Genomic DNA, 17,605 nt, shown 5'->3' with positions numbered 1-17,605 from the left:
GGCTATTTAAGTGCTTCCAGAAAGAGGCGCTATTTCCTCCAGATTCTGCAATCAGCTCAGCTGTGTAAAGTAAGTGGTTTTTGCCTTACGCAGCTCCCTTACAACCATGTTTCTTAAGCCTTTAAAAATAAGGAGGTCCGTATTCACTTTGGTGAGCAGTGACTTTTTCAATGCTAGATCTCTTTTTTTCATTAACTTGCGAATATCATTATTCAGCCAGGGTAAAGAGACTCTTCTTTGTTTGCTTTTAAAGATCTGTGTATATTTCTCAAGCAGTTCTGTGAGAGTTTTTAGCAGTGTTACAACAGTTATCTGGATCATTGGTTTGTAAAACGTCATTCCAGTCAATTTTATTTAGTTCGTTTTCAAATTGTGGCATTTTATTTTTGGGAATGAAGGCACTCCCTGGTTTATGTTCATTTACAAACATATACATGTATATATATATTTCAATCATGAGAGGCCAGTTCGTAGGATTTAACAAACTTTATTTAGCAATCGGCATGCATGGCAAATGCTTTGGCGCATGACTCCATTAGCCAGTGGCGCTGCTCTTGAGGCAAGAGGAGGGCATCTGCTTAGGCTAGGAGACCCCCCCCCCCGTGGGGGATCAGGAGTCACGACTCGTTGGTGGCGGACTGGGGAGGTGGGTGGGGCAAAACAACGCTCCGGAGGAGGGCTCAAGGGAGATGGACTGCTGTGAAGCTGCTGCTGTTATGATCGGCCAGAGAGAGAGAGGTGACGTAGAACCCTTGCTATATATATGAGAATTAACTGACGTCATATCTGACGTCATTACGGACGTCATACTAAGACTTTGACTGACCACGTCATACTAGAACTTGATTGACGTCAGGGGTGATCGGATTAGATTATGCACGAATGGCCTTCTGCTTGAACTATGGTCTAGAGACCTCACTTCAATCATGAGAGGCCAGTTCGTAGGATTTAACAAACTTTATTTAGCAATCGGCATGCATGGCAAATGCTTTGGCGCATGACTCCATTAGCCAGTGGCGCTGCTCTTGAGGCAAGAGGAGGGCATCTGCTTAGGCTAGGAGATCCCCCAAAAGGAAGATCTGATTACCGGAGGTTAATTGAGATCTGCGGGCACCGGTAGTTGATTGTACTTTTCTGGCCTTCGACCTTTTAACGACTTATGGCTACTTGCGGCTGGCGCTTCCCAACTCGGTCGGGCCTTCGATCTTGACCCCCCTACTTGCGTTGCGGCTGGCGCTTCCCAGCTCGGTCGGGCCTTGCGCGCCGCACGACTTGGCCTTCTGACTGACCCTGACTCTCTCTCTCGACTCTCTCTCTCCCCCAAAAATGATCCGGGAGATTTACTGCGCCTACTGGGCGCTGTGCTTTTCGGGGAGCCACCACCAACGAGACATTTTGGCACGGAGCCCGGGACACTGTTTGTTGCCATGCTCGCCGATTGAGGAAGGAGGGTTCTTTGGGCCGCGGTATGGCCGCCTGCTCCGGGCGGGTGTAGCTGGAGAGCTGATGAAGACCAGCTGGAGCGTCCTCTTGAGGTGCTGGATGACTTAGGGGTTGGTGACTTAGTGACTTAGGGGTTCCCAACTTGGCCTGGGTGACTTAGAGATTTCCCGACTGGGCGCTGGACTTGGATGACTTAGGGGTTGGTGACCCGACTTGGCCTGGGTGACTTAGTGGCTTCCCAACTTGGCGCTGGGGCCAGTCTGAGGCCTGAGCCTGATGTAGCGAGCCATGGGGAGTAGATTGTTTCCAGGAGTTAGGATGACTTAGGGGTTGGTGACTTAGTGACTTAGGGGTAGGTGACTTAGTGACTTAGGGGATGGCTTAGGGGTTGGTGACTTAGTGGCTTAGGGGATGACTTAGGGGTTGGTGACTTAGTGGCTTAGGGGATGACTTAGGGGTTGGTGACTTAGTGGCTTAGGGGGTGATTTAGGGGTTGGTGACTTAGTGGCTTGGGGGATGGCTTAGGGGTTGGTGACTTGACGCTTAGGGGCTGGTGACTTAGTGGCTTAGGGGGTGACTTAGGGGTTGGTGACTTAGTGGCTTGGGGGATGACTTAGGGGTTGGTGACTTGGTGGCTTAGGGGTTGGTGACTTAGTGGCTTAGGGGGTGACTTAGGGGTTGGTGACTTAGTGGCTTGGGGGATGAACTTAGGGGTTGGTGACTTGGTGGCTTAGGGGATGGCTTGGGGGTTGGTGACTTAGTGGCTTAGGGGGGTTGGTGACTTAGTGGCTTAGGGGGTGACTTAGGGGTTGGTGACTTAGTGGCTTGGGGGATGAACTTAGGGGTTGGTGACTTGGTGGCTTAGGGGATGGCTTAGGGGTTGGTGACTTAGTGGCTTAGGGGGGTTGGTGACTTAGTGGCTTAGGGGATGACTTAGGGGTTGGTGACTTAGTGGCTTAGGGGTGACTTAGGGGTTGGTGACTTAGTGGCTTAGGGGTTGGTGACTTGGTGGCTTAGGGGATGGCTTAGGGGTTGGTGACTTAGTGGCTTAGGGGATGTCTTAGGGGTTGGTGACTTAGTGGCTTAGGGGATGACTTAGGGGTTGGTGACTTAGTGGCTTAGGGGATGACTTAGGGGTTGGTGACTTAGTGGCTTGGGGGATGACTTAGGGGTTGGTGACTTGGTGGCTTAGGGGTTGGTGACTTAGTGGCTTAGTGGATGACTTAGGGGTTGGTGACTTGGTGGCTTAGGGGTTGGTGACTTAGTGGCTTAGGGGTTCCCAGCTTGGCCTCGGTGACTTAGTGACTTCCCGACTTGGCGCTGGACTTGGATGACTTAGGGTTGGTGACTTAGTGGCTTAGGGGATGACTTAGGGGTTGGTGACTTAGTGGCTTAGGGGATGACTTAGGGGTTGGTGACTTGGTGGCTTAGGGGATGACTTAGGGGGTGGTGACTTAGTGGCTTAGGGGTTCCCGGCTTGGCCCTTTTTTGTGTTATTACTATTGTTATTAGTGGGCGTTTAAAGATGGGATGATCGGATCGCAGACCGGGTAGATTGTCGATCAACTCGCTTTATTTAATCAAACACGAGGGACACCTACAGTACATGTGGTGTTTTCAAAGCAATGTAAATCAATATTTCTTGTTTGGTGGGGGGCGGGTCCTTTGCGGGCAGCGGGAGCGGGGGTGGGCGCAGGAGTATGCTAACTAAATTGATGTCTCTGCTCTTCAAAATCTGGGATCTCAACCTGGGAGACACATCGGCACAGGGAGAAACAAAAGGCATACCAAATGAGATGGCGGGCGTGGCGGACGCCAGGGTGTTCATCTGGGCGGGTTGGGCGGTGGTGAGGAGCACGTCGGCTTGCTGCGTGGGCGGGGGCGGGATCGGCTGCTGCACTGGCTGGGCTGTGGCGAACGTGGGGGGAAGGGGGGGGGGGGTTTCCAGGGCCCTCAGACGAGCATCCACTGATCTGCTAGCATCTAGCAGGGACAGCAGAATGGCTCTTGACGACCCCTGTCGGCTCGGCGGAGCTGCGAATGGTGCCGTTTCCGCTTCCGGGGCGGCGGCCTGGAGGTCAGTGCGGCCAGGAAGGACATGGCGTCTCGCGGTGGCCCCACGGCCTGTATTTCCCCGGCGTCTCCCCGCTCTCGGAGCGGCTGCCTCTGCTGATCTTCGTCCGCGGCCTCTCGCACGTCCACGCCGAGCGGCCTCCCCCTCTGGCACGCTCGCACGCGTTCTTGGGCGACCGGGCGCACGCGGCACTTCGTCATCTGCTTTCCTTCCAAGGGCCGTCGCAGTGGCGCGCCCCGTGCCACGGGAACGCGCGCCGGGCCTTTTCATCGTGGCTGCGTTGGCGGCCTGTGGTCCGGCCGCTTCGCCAACGTCTTCATCAGACGTCTCGGAAAGCAAGAACGCACCGTGGCCGATCTGGAACGGGGTCTCGTTGGCTGAGCTGCTGTCGCTGTCCATGGCCTGCTCTGGCTCGGAGCTCGACATGCCGGGAATGGAGTGGGAAGCGTTGAGGAATATGCGGGGAATATCTGCGTTGGATTTCCACGGGTAGAGAAGGCTTGAGGGTGCTGATTCGGTCTCCGGATATGGTGCAAAACAACGCTCCGGAGGAGGGCTCAAGGGAGATGGACTGCTGTGAAGCTGCTGCTGTTATGATCGGCCAGAGAGAGAGAGGTGACGTAGAACCCTTGCTATATATATGAGAATTAACTGACGTCATATCTGACGTCATTACGGACGTCATACTAAGACTTTGACTGACCACGTCATACTAGAACTTGATTGACGTCAGGGGTGATCGGATTAGATTATGCACGAATGGCCTTCTGTTTGAACTATGGTCTAGAGACCTCACATGTATATATATATATATATATATATATATATATATATATATATATATGTATATGTATATGTATGAAGAGTTCATTTGCAAAAACAGGTATCTCCGTTTAGATTTTCTATCGTTTTATTTTATATATTGATGTATTTATACTGTAAATAATTTGTTTTTGGGACTTTTTTATTATCAATCATAACTAAAACATATTAATCTGATCATTTTCACATAAATCACCTCAATAATGTTTTCTATGTGCACTCCAGGGAGTATCAAACAGATGTTTCTCTTCATAACTCTTCATATATATATATATATATATATATATATATATACAGTAAATATTAACGAGCGAGTAATCGAGCTTCGATTAATTGTGTGCATCCCTAATATGCACGTACATATACACATTACAGAACTCAAATCAAATATACAACATATTTTTTCTCTTTTCCCAGGCTTTAGAAATAAAATTGGCTGTATGGAATGCTCCTCCCATATATATATATAATATATATACGGTATATATATATTAGTGGTGGGACTTGTTTAAAAAATTTATCTAATTAATTAGAGGCTTTGTAATTAATTATTCGCATTTTAATCGCATATCAATATTTCACACAAGAAGCAACATTTTTCAATTCAAATGGATTTTGGTATATGAGTGAATCAGTGAATAGGTAGTAGTAGTTGCAGCAGTAGTACTTTATTTGGCACATAGCAGTCAGTAGACTGAATTAATGACCAATTTACAGGTTAAAAAGCAAACATGAGCACAGGTTAAAATGCACAATCGACACAGGTTAAAATGCAGACATCAGCACATAGCTTCACTAATTAAAATAGCACTTTCAGTCAAACAAAAGGAGACCAGACCAACAGGACATGTTATGGGGTATGGAGGAGGTTCAGGAGTCTAGTAAGGTTTGGTATGGGAGAGTTCAGATGGCGACGTGTTTTTGTGTGAAGGGATTGTTCAGTTAGAACAGACAACACATATTGCTGTATTTGTACTTGTCAGACGTGGACTTACTCATCTGGGCTCTGAACCCCGTCATCTGGTCAAGTGTGGGTTGGCGGCTCTGCTTGCTGGTACTAGAACTAACGTTAGCATGATCAGCGGCTAAGTTAACGTTACATGTAGCTCTGGCTTCCACGCAGCTGCAACATGTTTAGCATTGAGGTGATAACGGAGGCTTGAAGGGCTGATATGCAAATGTTTGTCATTACAGCGCACTTCCCACATGTGGGGCTTTGTTGTCTGATGTCACTCAATGCACGTTGTGCATCGGTATGATTTGTATGCGAGAAACATTCCATGGTCTCTGGAGTGCAAAAATAAAGTGTGATTAAAATGCGTAATTTTTTTTAACATGTAATTTTTTCTGCAATTAATTAATCGAAATGAACGCGTTAAAGTCCCATCCCTTGGTAATATTGGTATATATACTGTATATATATATATACATATACACACATGCGAACAATGTGGCTATTCCAACAGACCAGGTCATGACTCAAATTAGAAAAAGAGGGGGGCTTTAAACTGTTTACCCATGGGGATCAACAACATTTCATCTGATCTTAGAATAGAATAAACAAACACAACAGAAAAGGCAGAGAAGATAGTCAAAACCAGCAGAAGAGCAGGGAACTGGTTTACTTACCCAACAGAGGGACTCTTGTTTCCATGCTTTTTCTTGTGCCCCTGAACATACGACTCTAAATGTGAGAGAACAGCAACAAAACACCATTTGCTTTTAGCATTCGCAAAGATGCTTAGACCAAACTATTGGGTTGCCAATATACAGTATTGGGCAGATTTTGTCCTTTATTGTATCGACAACCTCTGGTACGGTATGATTCAGTTAATTTGATTACATATCTATTGTAGAATTGATCAGTGACACTGGTTATATATGGGAAGCCCTGAACCTGAATTAATTGTAATGAGATATTTTGATCAGATTCCACAGAAGTACATGCAACAGTTTGTAATTCTACCTATTAAGCCCAATTTATACTTGGTCTGTCGACACGTTTGAAACCATCACCGACAGAAATTAGGTCTTTGTCGACACTTTCAAGTGTCGCAGAGTAGTGTCTCCTTCTCCTACCAAGTGAAATTTGTAATGTTGCTGAATACATCACATAGTGTCACGCAAGTCTCATTGGCTATATAGAAGGCATGCGCGGTTGACTTCCTTGTTTTGGTTTTTGCTGTACTGAAATGAATGAACGTGTCTCCGCTATTTTTATCAGCCTGTCCTTGATGTATGGCTTCGTGAAAATCACAAAGAACACCGTGACCAACTTCCCAGAGAGAGAGGAGGCGAGTTGTGTTGTGTGGTTGTGTGTCATTATATGCGGCTGCAGCCAAGTACGGTACACCTTGCCTCCAACGTGGTTTCACTGTAGCGGTTTTATTACTGCCCGGGAACCTGACGAATCTGCGAGCTCATGTTTAATTTGCTTTGACTGTTGGGAATTGGTCTGGCGATGTCAGGCTAGACATAACAAACCAGCATACAGCATATTCCCGCTCTTGGCTGTCTGCACTAGTTCTCTATAGCGTTCTCTATGTCGAGTGTCACATGACAATGTTCACTGAACCATAAATGCAGCAACATGAGCGACACTTTCCTTATTGTCGGCGACCATGTGTTGAGTGACACTTTCCAATAAGTAGGCTTTATCCTACTATAGAATCCTATTATTCTACTATGGAATGAAGGAAACTCTGTCCTCTCTGTTTGTCTGAACCACATTTATCTCTCCAGCGAGTTGGCCAATCAATCTGAAACTGCACATTGGTATTGAGTATTGGCACATAGGCAGGAACTGACAAAGCAGATTTTTTAATTTCCCAACATTTAAGCTGTTTATGAGCATTTATGCCTTCACCATCCTGGGGGGAAAAATATCGTGGGCAGGACATGCCGTCGCCATCCTTGCAGACAAAAAATGCGTACTGGTATATTCACTACCTTTTCATGTCACATAACAATTTCTCAAAAGGCCACTGAATGACTGAAAACCTAGCTGACACATGTAACGTTAGGCCTACAATTCACCTTGATTTCAATTGTGAAGTCCTGATTCCTGACAAAGCTGATTTTTCCATTTCCCAAATTCAAGCTTGTTTGTTTATTAGCATTTTTTGGCAATTCTGCACAGGGTTGAGACATGGCCATTCCCGGGTATGGACTACCGTAAATTCCGGACTATAAGCCGCACCGGTGTATAAGCCGCACCTGCAAAGTTGACTATTTTTTTCTTATATAAGCCGCACCGGACTATAAGCCGCGGGTGTTTTAATGGTATTTTTTTTTGTTTTTTTTTGTTTTAATGTTTAATTACCATATGTAAGGGTTCATGCACAGAGGGGATTGTTGGGAAAGAGATGGCTGTTTGAGGAAGCTCCCATTTATTAACATTTCAACAAAACAACATAACACAACACCACCTGTGTTGTTTTTTACAGTGCACACAGTGTCATAGAGTGTCATACAGTGTGGTGAAAAGAGGGCAAGAGAGGAAATTAAAACTTATTATAGTTATATAGGATTTATAGTTAGAAAGAGTGCTAAAAAAGAGAGATTTTTTTTTTTTTTGGGAAAAAAATCCATAGATAAGCCGCACCGTTATATAAGCCGCAGGGGCCAAAAAAGCCCAAAAAACGGGAAAAAAGGTGCGGCTTATAGTCCGGAATTTACGGTAGTCATCATACTATAAAGCAAGGAGTGTCTGAGTGTGTGTCTGTCTGTAGCCGTTTTCCCACATGCGCTTTGTACCGCTAAATGACCGGAACGTGGTCTAATGCCTGCATGTGGGAAAGTCGTCGTGCCGGTATAAGCGCGACCCCGTCGTCGCCGACATTTCACCAGTTTCGAGCCAGTCAGAAGAGCGGTATGCTCTTAAGGGGACGCAAGTGGAAACGGGTCCAGTCATTTTCCGCGACAGCGGTCCTTCAATCATGGGCGAGGTGTAGCCTACACACGTTGCTTAATGTTCCAGCGGGCATAATCTAATCATTCGCGCACATTAAAGCAAACTGGTGAAATTATCTTGTGATAGCCTAATAAGAGCAGTATGTCAGCTTGCTGATTTCCGAAGGCAACCCCGGACACATCAAACGAAGCCAGTCTGTAAAAAGTGCTTCAACGCGACGCAGGTGAACGGATAAACATCGAACCAGCAACTATTTCTCAGACACGGATCCCAACTTCTTCAAAGTGCATCATCTAATCATTTGCGCACATCAAAGCAAACTACTTCCACATTTCGCTTCGTGCATTTGCTTATCTCTACATACATACAAGCGTTGGGCAGCTTGCCTTGCAAGCCTCTGCCATTCTCGCTGTGTCTGTCCTGTGTCAGGCTGCTGCGAATTACGGAGGACTGAGTGAAGGACTGGCCTCTCTCAGAGGGGAGGGGGGAAATCGGCTGTGTTTATTACGCTGGCTTGACGCTGCTCTTGTCAAACGAGTGTGATTTATTGTGTGGCAAGTTTTGCCGACCCCCCAAATAAGCTCCCCCTCCCCCCGCCCCCCAACATATCGGCTATTTGACGACTAGATTCCCACATGCGCGCGCTAAGGTGTGAAGGGAAATTCAGGGAAATGTCCGATATTGACTTACAGGTAATTTTCCGGTACGCATGTGGGAAAACGGCTTTCGAGTGTGTGTGTGCATCTGTCTGTCTATCTGGAGAACCATTCATCCAGTCTACTTCACACTCTTCAGTCCTCAGCACATCTCTCTTTGGTTAGCATAAGCTTGAAGTGTAACAAGGTGTTACTGCACATCAAGCTTATGTTCCATTCTGTCACATTCAGCACTTCGTTCAGTGTCTTTATTTTCCACAAATATTCCAACCTACTGTAGCTTTGACAAGTGGTTAGCCTATATTAGCATAACTCTAGGCTAACATATACAAGTTACTGTAGCATTAGCAATGCTGAAGCTAGTATTAGCGAGCCCAGGGTTGTGAATGATTACTGTTGGCCAGACAGAACAGAGTCCAGCACACAACCAGGCAAATATAGCCGTGAAATATGAGGGAAGGAGATGGACACAGGCACTCAGCCTTTCCCAATGGCCTCCCAAAATAAACTCTAGTTAGCTTATCATGTTAGCCATGCAGTTAAAGCTAGCACTGAGGCTCAGGTTAGCCAACCTTCCCTTGCCCTCACTGACACGGTAACTCCAGACAAAGCTTCTCTCACAGAGTAAAGCATTGCTGAAATACCACCAATGAAGGCTTTTAACAAACAGAAAAAGCAAATCTTATCAGATGGGAGGCCCTGGGAGAAAATCTTATAAACTGGGGGTCCGTGGTCTAATTTGTGTCCGTTTAGGGGCTTTTGACAGAACCAGTGCTTTAAAGAATGCAAACAGCTAAACGGTGGGCGTCACTGTGGGAAAGGAGTTGTAGAGTACCGGTAAGTCCGTTTCTACTCACCTTCCTCCTGACTGGAGGCGTCGGAGCAGTCGCCCTGGTAGGCCTTCCCTAGCTGGCAGTTGCCTATAGGAAGACACACAGTTCATGGTCACTTATCAAGTTTCGACTTGTGACCATCGCCATCTTGTTTTTGTTTTTAGACAGGGAGAGCAAGACAGAGATGCGGCACCGCCTGCTATTGGCGCTGTGACACAAGTGACATACCAAGAAGAAAAAGAAAATGAACACAAATCTAAAAGAAAATCTCTGGTACACAAAAGTTCTGCGTTCTCGGGGGAACATCGTCAATAGTTGTTCTTTCACAGTGTTTTAGGGTGGATTTTCCCTTTAAAATCTGCAAGTATCCAGACCCTGTGAACACTGTTGAGGTTGTCACAGAATGGTGTGAAGGATATTAACTACTACTGGCACGCACGCATGCATGCACGCACACACAGTACTGCTTGAATACGTTAGCAACAAATTGTAAATTGGTTTCTGGTTCTCCGTTTTTCCGTTCACAAACTACAATATTTCTAAGAGTGTTTAAAACTGAATTTGAGATTTAAAATGCAAGTTAACTATTCAAGCCCCTTTAAGACTTTGAGTTTTAGGTAATACAATTTAAGACTTTTTCAGGACCTGGAGAGTAGCTGTGTGTTTTTGTCATGTTCACTCCCTTTATTTCACTTCTACTTTCACTGGACTACGACAGAAAATCGATCTAAGGTTATGAAAAAAGTGGAGAATTGTAAAAAAAAGGAAAAAGGAATTAAGTGACTAAAATCAGCAACAGCTGTAGACTTGAGCAGAACCCCCTTGTGGTATAACCCCCTACAATTATTGACCAGTGGAGCTGCTCCAGTAGGACCAGTGTCTTCTTGGCACTGGTCCTGTGTTTCCCAGGCAACACATCTGAACGCTCCCTACTTTCAATGTGGACTCAACTCTGACCACAAGATTTATTCAACAGTTTTTCAACCAATTCTCACCTAGGGGTGGGACAAAATATCTAAATATTGTGATACTTCCTCTTGCGATACATTTGATACACTGGCACCATATCATGATACCATATCATGACATTTATCCTGAAATGTGTATTTTGTAGTGGACTACTATTGGGACATAAACCACTTACACATATATACAGTACATGTACGTGGCTCTTTTAAGACTGTTGCCTGATGGGATAGCCACGAGGCCCTAAAGCCTTGCGTTTCCTGCCTAGAAGCCAGTCCCTCTCTCTGCACTGAGAGGAGCTGCCACACCTAGCTAGCATGGGTAATATTAGTCAGCGCATGTAGCTTAGCCTATTGCCTGCTGTATTGTTGACAGAGGATGTGGAATAAACTATTCCAGCGACCTTCCTTGCTGGATCAACAGAGAACCAACTTGTCTCTTTGTTGCTTCTACAATCTTTTGAATTTTTTTTGTATTATTATTTTTGTTCTGTAAACTTAATTTGCATAGATTGAAAGGATTTTAGTAAGACATTATTTTGTATCCTTCCTTTAATCATTTTTACTTCCTTTAAGCATTTAAACTCCACATGTGGAGTCATGGCAAGTTGCAGTCAGTGTTCCTTTTTAGGGCTATTTCTTCCTCTGCAGGTACACCGGTAGCGTGATGTATCCTACATGACTTTTCTTGCAATGTATTGATTATCGCAGAATCACTGTATCGTGATACCATCGTTAACGAGGGCCAAGTATCGTGATAGTATTGTATCACGACTCGTGAGTTACTCTGCGATTCCAACCCCCATTATCAACCCTACAGTAAATTTACTCGCAAACAATATTGGTCAGCTGTCGGTGAGCCAAATGAAAACAAATTCTAGGCTCCGTCAAGAGTAAACGGAAAACTTGCAAAGCACATACATTAAAACTAAAAGTAGCTTTAATTTCATGACACAATTATGCACACTTTCACTAATCAGGAAATCCCACAACTATTCCTTACTGGTTGCCTGATGTAGTTTTGGATGGCAAAAGGCAAAGATGCAAACGCATCATTCTGCTTTCTATGTAACACAATGTTTGATCAATATCAAGATAATGTCATCCCCTATGAAAAATGAAGTCCCCCATCCAGGCCAATCAGTAACAAATATGTCACCCTGTTACTTCGGCCAAGGGAGTTGACCGTGCCAAAGCGGAGTTGGCGGGAGATTATGTTTTCGTCCGTTTGTCTGTCTGTCTGTCAGCAGGATATCTCAAAATGTCATGAACGGATTTGCACGAAATTTGGTAGAAAAGCAGGTCAATAAGTGATTCACTTTCCACGGCCACTGGCCAAAATGGGCCGTGTTCTATCAGAAAACTCACTTCCAAACAGATTCACGTAATACCACAAAACTTTGCACAAAGGTTGGTCATGGGCCAACTTGGGCCATGTCTACACTAGGCCGTATTGCACTTCGTTTGCACCTATTGTCCACACTACCTCTAATGTTTGGAGTGTTAAAGCCGGAGACTCCGGTCACCGGCGGCTGAGCCCGTCTTCGTCATCAGACTCCGTCTTGGAATGCTAATATAGACGTATAGTGTTGAAACGATGCAACTAACCTACTTGTACAGCAGGTGGAGGTAAGCAGCTTGAAGCTGTCGGCGACCCGCCTACAAACAACAGAAGAAGAAAGTGCTCTGTTGCTACAGCTAGCTACACTACTGTAGCCTACTGCCCGCAAAACAGAACGACCGGGTAACTTTTTAGCATAAAGAAAAAGCCAGTAGTTTGTGGATATTATCTCCAGACCTCGCGTCACCAGTCTGCCCCGGCCGTCTGCGGCTTGACGTTACCTTCCACAAAATTGAGGCAATCTTTAGCTAACGTAATTGCAAGCATGGCATTTAACATGTCCATTTGTCAAATATTACATGAGGACTAACATTCTAGAGAAGCAGAAGTTACGTATTAATGTTTTAAAAACGTTATTGCATGCTGAACAGCATTGTGTTGGGTAAACAAACGCCCATTGATTAATAACGCGTGTCGTTAGTTTATTCAAGGGAATGATGATCATCGAGTGATGGGGACAGACACAACAGAGGATCAAAGGATTTGTGGAAAATTAACGTTATTAAATGCTGTAACGTTAACGGTAATTCTCATGTGTATGGTTTATTTAGCCTACTAAATCTCTCCTGAGATTATAACGTTAACCTGTTAGGCTACTGTGCAGGTTAATACTGCTGATAATCAGTTGTTTCAACATCAGATATAACACAAGTCAAATGCCAACAGTTTTGAGACTTTGAGAGATTTGTTTTGAACTATTTGTACGTGATCACTATCTGCCAGTGATCTATCTGCCAGTGACCGGAGAAGGTTGGATAAAATGATCAGATGTGATATAATAAAGATTGTTGATGTTGAGTGAACACGAACTATGACACGAACCGAAGATTGGACCAGAGGACACCAACCGAAGATTGGACCAGAGGACATGACGACGGCCCAAACAACCGACCAGCAGCCTTCTTCAAATCAATGCTTTATATTTATTGAAATGAAATATGGTGATATCTGTATAAATTCAGCATACATTACATAGACTACACCATAACATATATCAGAATCAGAATCAGAATCAGAAAGACTTTAATGATCCCCGGGGGGAAATTGGGACAAGTTAGCCTATATTTCAATATAATTCAAACAACGGTTCCTTTCCCATACCATGGTGGGCTGGACTGTAGCCTACAGTAGGTTATTGCTGTGAAAAAATGACTACACATTTGATTGTGTTAAGTGTTACACTCTATCGATAAATGTTTTCCAATGACACATTAGCTTGCCTTATTCTTAACTCATTCACCGCCAATGACGTCTTTGACGTGTTATCAGCAATGGCCTTCCCCGCCAAGGACGTGTTTGACGTGTTTTTGTTTTTATTGGTGCAGCGCCTGCAGCAAACACTTGCCCAGCCTGTCACACAGACACAGGTCCCTGCCTTCAAAGGGTAGCCGACAGCACGCGATCAAACACATACCGCAGCTGTTGTTTTGAAATTGAGCTAGAGGAAAAGCAGAGAACGGGTAACGCTTCCTTGTGCAGAGAGGAGAAACGCCATTGAAACGCCGAGCTGGAGTCGCCTTCCTCTGTGCCAGCCAGGAGAAAACGGGAGAAAGTAATCAAGAGATGTGTTTGATCATCGGAGGAATGAGGAAATGATCGATCAGTTTGCGAGGGCGGTGAGGACGTGTTGAATAGCCGAGGGGAAAACGGGAACGATCATAGATATGACAGGGAGACATGGACGAGGACGGTGTACCAGAACAAATCAAAATAAACACAGGAACAGCTAGGCAGCAGCGGGCAGAAGGCACTCACAGCAGCCCGCTGTCCTTCTCAAGAGCTCGTTCATGAAATCGCTGGGCTGCTCGCCCTCCAGTGTTGCTCCTGGCCAATCCCAGCGCCACAGGGCGTGGTTATTGCTTATCCTATGTTGGGTTAGAAATCTAAAAGGGGGATCGTGTGTGTGTGTGTGTGTGTGTGTGTGTGTGTGTGTGTGTGTGTGTGTGTGTGTGTGTGTGTGTGTGTCTGTCTGTCTGTCTGTCTGTCTGTCTGTCGGTGTGTCTGTCTGTCTGTCTGTCTGTCTGTCTGCACACTCACACAGAGTAAACTGTATTGTTGAATGTAAAAAAAAAAGCACTTCATGTGTGTATATATATATATATATATATATATTTTTTTTTTGTCATTTGTGTCCTAACGAATAATATTTACATGTCTGATGTCAATACAGTTCAAAATAAAAGAATTGAGAGTGAGTTATGCCTGAGATTGTGCCCTTTTACAAAAATGCTTTTTTCTCCCTTTTCTCTTCCCAGACAGGCTTTTTTGGTGAACATGGGGTGTATAAAAAGGGTTATAAGTAGAGTACAGAACATGCTAAAAGCTAACTTTCTTTTTGGGGGTGAAAGTAGAGACTTAGATCTTCATTTCGAGGTATTGGACATCACTGTAGTCCTAGTACAGAATTTACTGTGGGTCTTGAAAGATGACCAAACATTATGGAAATACTTGGCCTGTGCCAAAAATGCCAGTCAGATATTGGCAGTGAATGAGTTAACTGAGCTTGGTGGAATTACCTCAAGACAAGTGTGTATCAGCTTAATGTCCAATACAGAAGAGCATTAAACAAATCTGCAAAAACTATATTTATTGAAATGTGATCGTCACGTTACATAACGTTATAGAGCCCAAATGGTCTGCCCATAGCGTCACTTTACATGGAGGCTATGTAAGAAAGCATTTGCATCTGTTAAACCAACATATATCTTCCATAATGAATTAAATCATAATCATAATGCTAAAAAGACATGAGCTAATCACCACAGAGCCACACAGACCATTTCGCCCGGTATCACGGACGTAAATGTGTCCAGGCCACTGAGATAAATATGAATCTTTATTATATGTCGATGAAGCGAGCAGCTGTGAGCTTCCATCAGCTAGCATGGTTGATGTGCTGGCTGGATCCCCTGCCCTCAAAAGTCAGATTTCGAAATAGGCGTTATTTTTTGATAAACTGGCCTCATAACGGGGATCTATAGCCTACAGTTATGTGTCTACTAACATTATGAAAAGATCATAAAGGTAACGCTGTTTTCTGACAGTTTGCTGCTTCTTCTTCTTTTCTTCGACTTGAACGTAGGCGTAGTTGCTGCCCTCTCGTTGTGGACTCCAGTACTAAACATAGAGGCGTGCGCATGCCCAGTGTATGTAAAGCATCGTATTGCGGGCGTCTCGCATGAGCTAATATGGACGGAGACTGCTCGGAGCCTGCTCTAGTGTAGACTGGGAAGGCTTCAACTACGGGGTCTTTGAAAATGGCTTAGTGAAGATGTAGCGATTAACTTTCCACGCCTACTGGCCAAAAGGAGGCATGCTAATGGGGTAGCCAATCAAAAAGGTGCCTAACTTCTAAAGTACAGATTCACATAACACCACGCCGTGGCGGAGGGTATGCTGTAATTGCAGTTACCCCCTTGGGCCAATCAGTGTAATAAATGATGAATCATTCCACCCAAGTCTCTGAATATGGACCAATCAGTGTAATAAATTATGCATCATTCCACCCAAGTCTCTGAATATCCCAGCAAGTAAACAAACACTGCAATGCCAACCTTGGGCCAATTAGTGTAATTTTGAAAATGCCCGGCAATGAGATCAGGGCCCGTATTTATCAAGCTTCCTAGAATTACTCCTAAGAACACTGCTAAGAGTACACTTATGAGCAAAAAAAATCCCAGCTAAAAGCTGCACTTAAAAGTCAGTTATTATGCATCTCACTCCCTCTTTCAGCGAGGTGTAGGACTGAATCCTAAGTGTCAATCTCAGAGCTGATTTACGACAGGTGTGTGTGCCGTAAAGGGAAATGTTGATGACGCAATTCCAAGTACACAGGAATGGCCAATCGCTGAATGGAATCCCTTATGCACGAATATCCTAAATAGAGATGATTCAACAGTGAAATGCACAATGGGAGTGTAGCATATATTCACCAATAATTTCAGAAGAAATTATCAACAAAATAATACAAGATAGCCTACATTGAAAATGACTCAAGAATAGGCTAAATGTTTCCTAATCCACCCAATTTACCTAATCCCACAACTGACTCGAAACTGGTGTGCTGTCAATTGACTACCCTATATAGCCAGGTTCTATAGGCTGTATGATGAGCAAACATGGAATCCAAAAGAAAGCCGAATTGGAGGGAGGATGACACGCTGTGCTTAGTGGAGAAGATTCGCGCACGTCTCTGTCTCCTGAATGCCATGATGTCAACATCAGTGGTGTCGTCTACGTGATACGCAGGTATACGCCGTATACACACTGCGAAATGACTCAGATTTGCATATGCGCACTGGGAAATGCGCTATGATATGTATCGTTTTCAATTTCCATTCATAAAATTCACCCTGTGTGCTCTGTGTGTTACCCTACGTTCACACACAGCACCCAAGCCTTGCCTTTACCCACGCTTTTAAATAGGCGTCCTTTTTAGTCAATGAGGCTGTGTACACAGGGCGCCTCAACGTGAACCTTCCGTGTACCCACGCCTCGCCTGAGCTGCGCCGATTTTTACGTGAGTTCTATTTTCAAGCCAACTAGGCACGTGAAGGCATACTTTTTCTGTCAAGCCATGAAAGAAAAACGCGACAATATCCGTGGGAAATGTCAGTCAGAGTCAGTATACCCTCTGAAAAAAGGTAGACTACACCACTGGTCAACATTGCCCTGCTGGCAACTCCTAACCACTTAGGACACCTCCTGAGGACTCCTAAATAGCTGGGGGAGTAGGAGTGTTTCCTAGTCTTAAGAAGGTTGATAAAAAGCTTTTATTCTTAAGTGTGAGAGTAGGACTAAATTTCACAAATTCTCAGCACTTAGGACTAAAATGGCACTCTGAGACGCTTGATAAATACGGGCCCAGATCTCTATTTGTCTCTCTCTCAGTTTGATACTTACATCTACAGCATGTTGGTTTTGTAGAGTAGCTGGAGTCACAGTTGAAGAAGCTACAGACCTTTCTGGTCTGTCTGAACACTGGAGGAGCAGAAAGGAACCTTTCCCTGAGAAGGGAGAGTGAGTGAGTGAGAGAGAGAGAGAGAGTAAAAAATCAGCTGACAAGTAGTGTTGTCCTACCGAGGGTGAGCTCCCTATCTCTGGAAACAGTCCAGCTACCTCTTACAGTCAGGGAAGCTAATTACCGTATGTTGAAATCATCAAATCTAGAACCAGGGTTGTGTGATGTCAACAAAATAGCCATCGTGATGGTTCCACAGTGAAACATCATGATGGGCGATGGCATCGTCGTTGACGGGGTGTGTGGGGGGGGGGGTTG

The 17,605-nt window shown here is 44.8% G+C and overlaps 1 protein-coding gene across 1 annotated transcript in view; it reads right to left on the bottom strand.

Moving 5' to 3' along the window:
* The window catches only part of zcchc2 (zinc finger, CCHC domain containing 2), a gene marked incomplete at its 5' end in the record, with an annotated part of 116,610 nt that overhangs the window by 34,506 nt on the left and 64,499 nt on the right, over positions 1–17,605 (bottom strand). The window contains 3 exons of the mRNA XM_083631852.1: positions 5,969–6,023; positions 9,766–9,828; positions 17,230–17,333. Coding sequence (XP_083487978.1) covers positions 5,969–6,023; positions 9,766–9,828; positions 17,230–17,333 — 222 coding nt within the window. The remainder of the gene's footprint in view (positions 1–5,968; positions 6,024–9,765; positions 9,829–17,229; positions 17,334–17,605) is intronic.

The sequence above is a fragment of the Poromitra crassiceps genome (assembly GCF_964638095.1).
Source record: "Poromitra crassiceps genome assembly, chromosome: 2".
Taxonomy (NCBI): domain Eukaryota; kingdom Metazoa; phylum Chordata; class Actinopteri; order Beryciformes; family Melamphaidae; genus Poromitra; species Poromitra crassiceps.
Note: the sequence above shows the minus strand (reverse complement) of the source record. Positions and strands in the feature narration are given on the sequence as shown.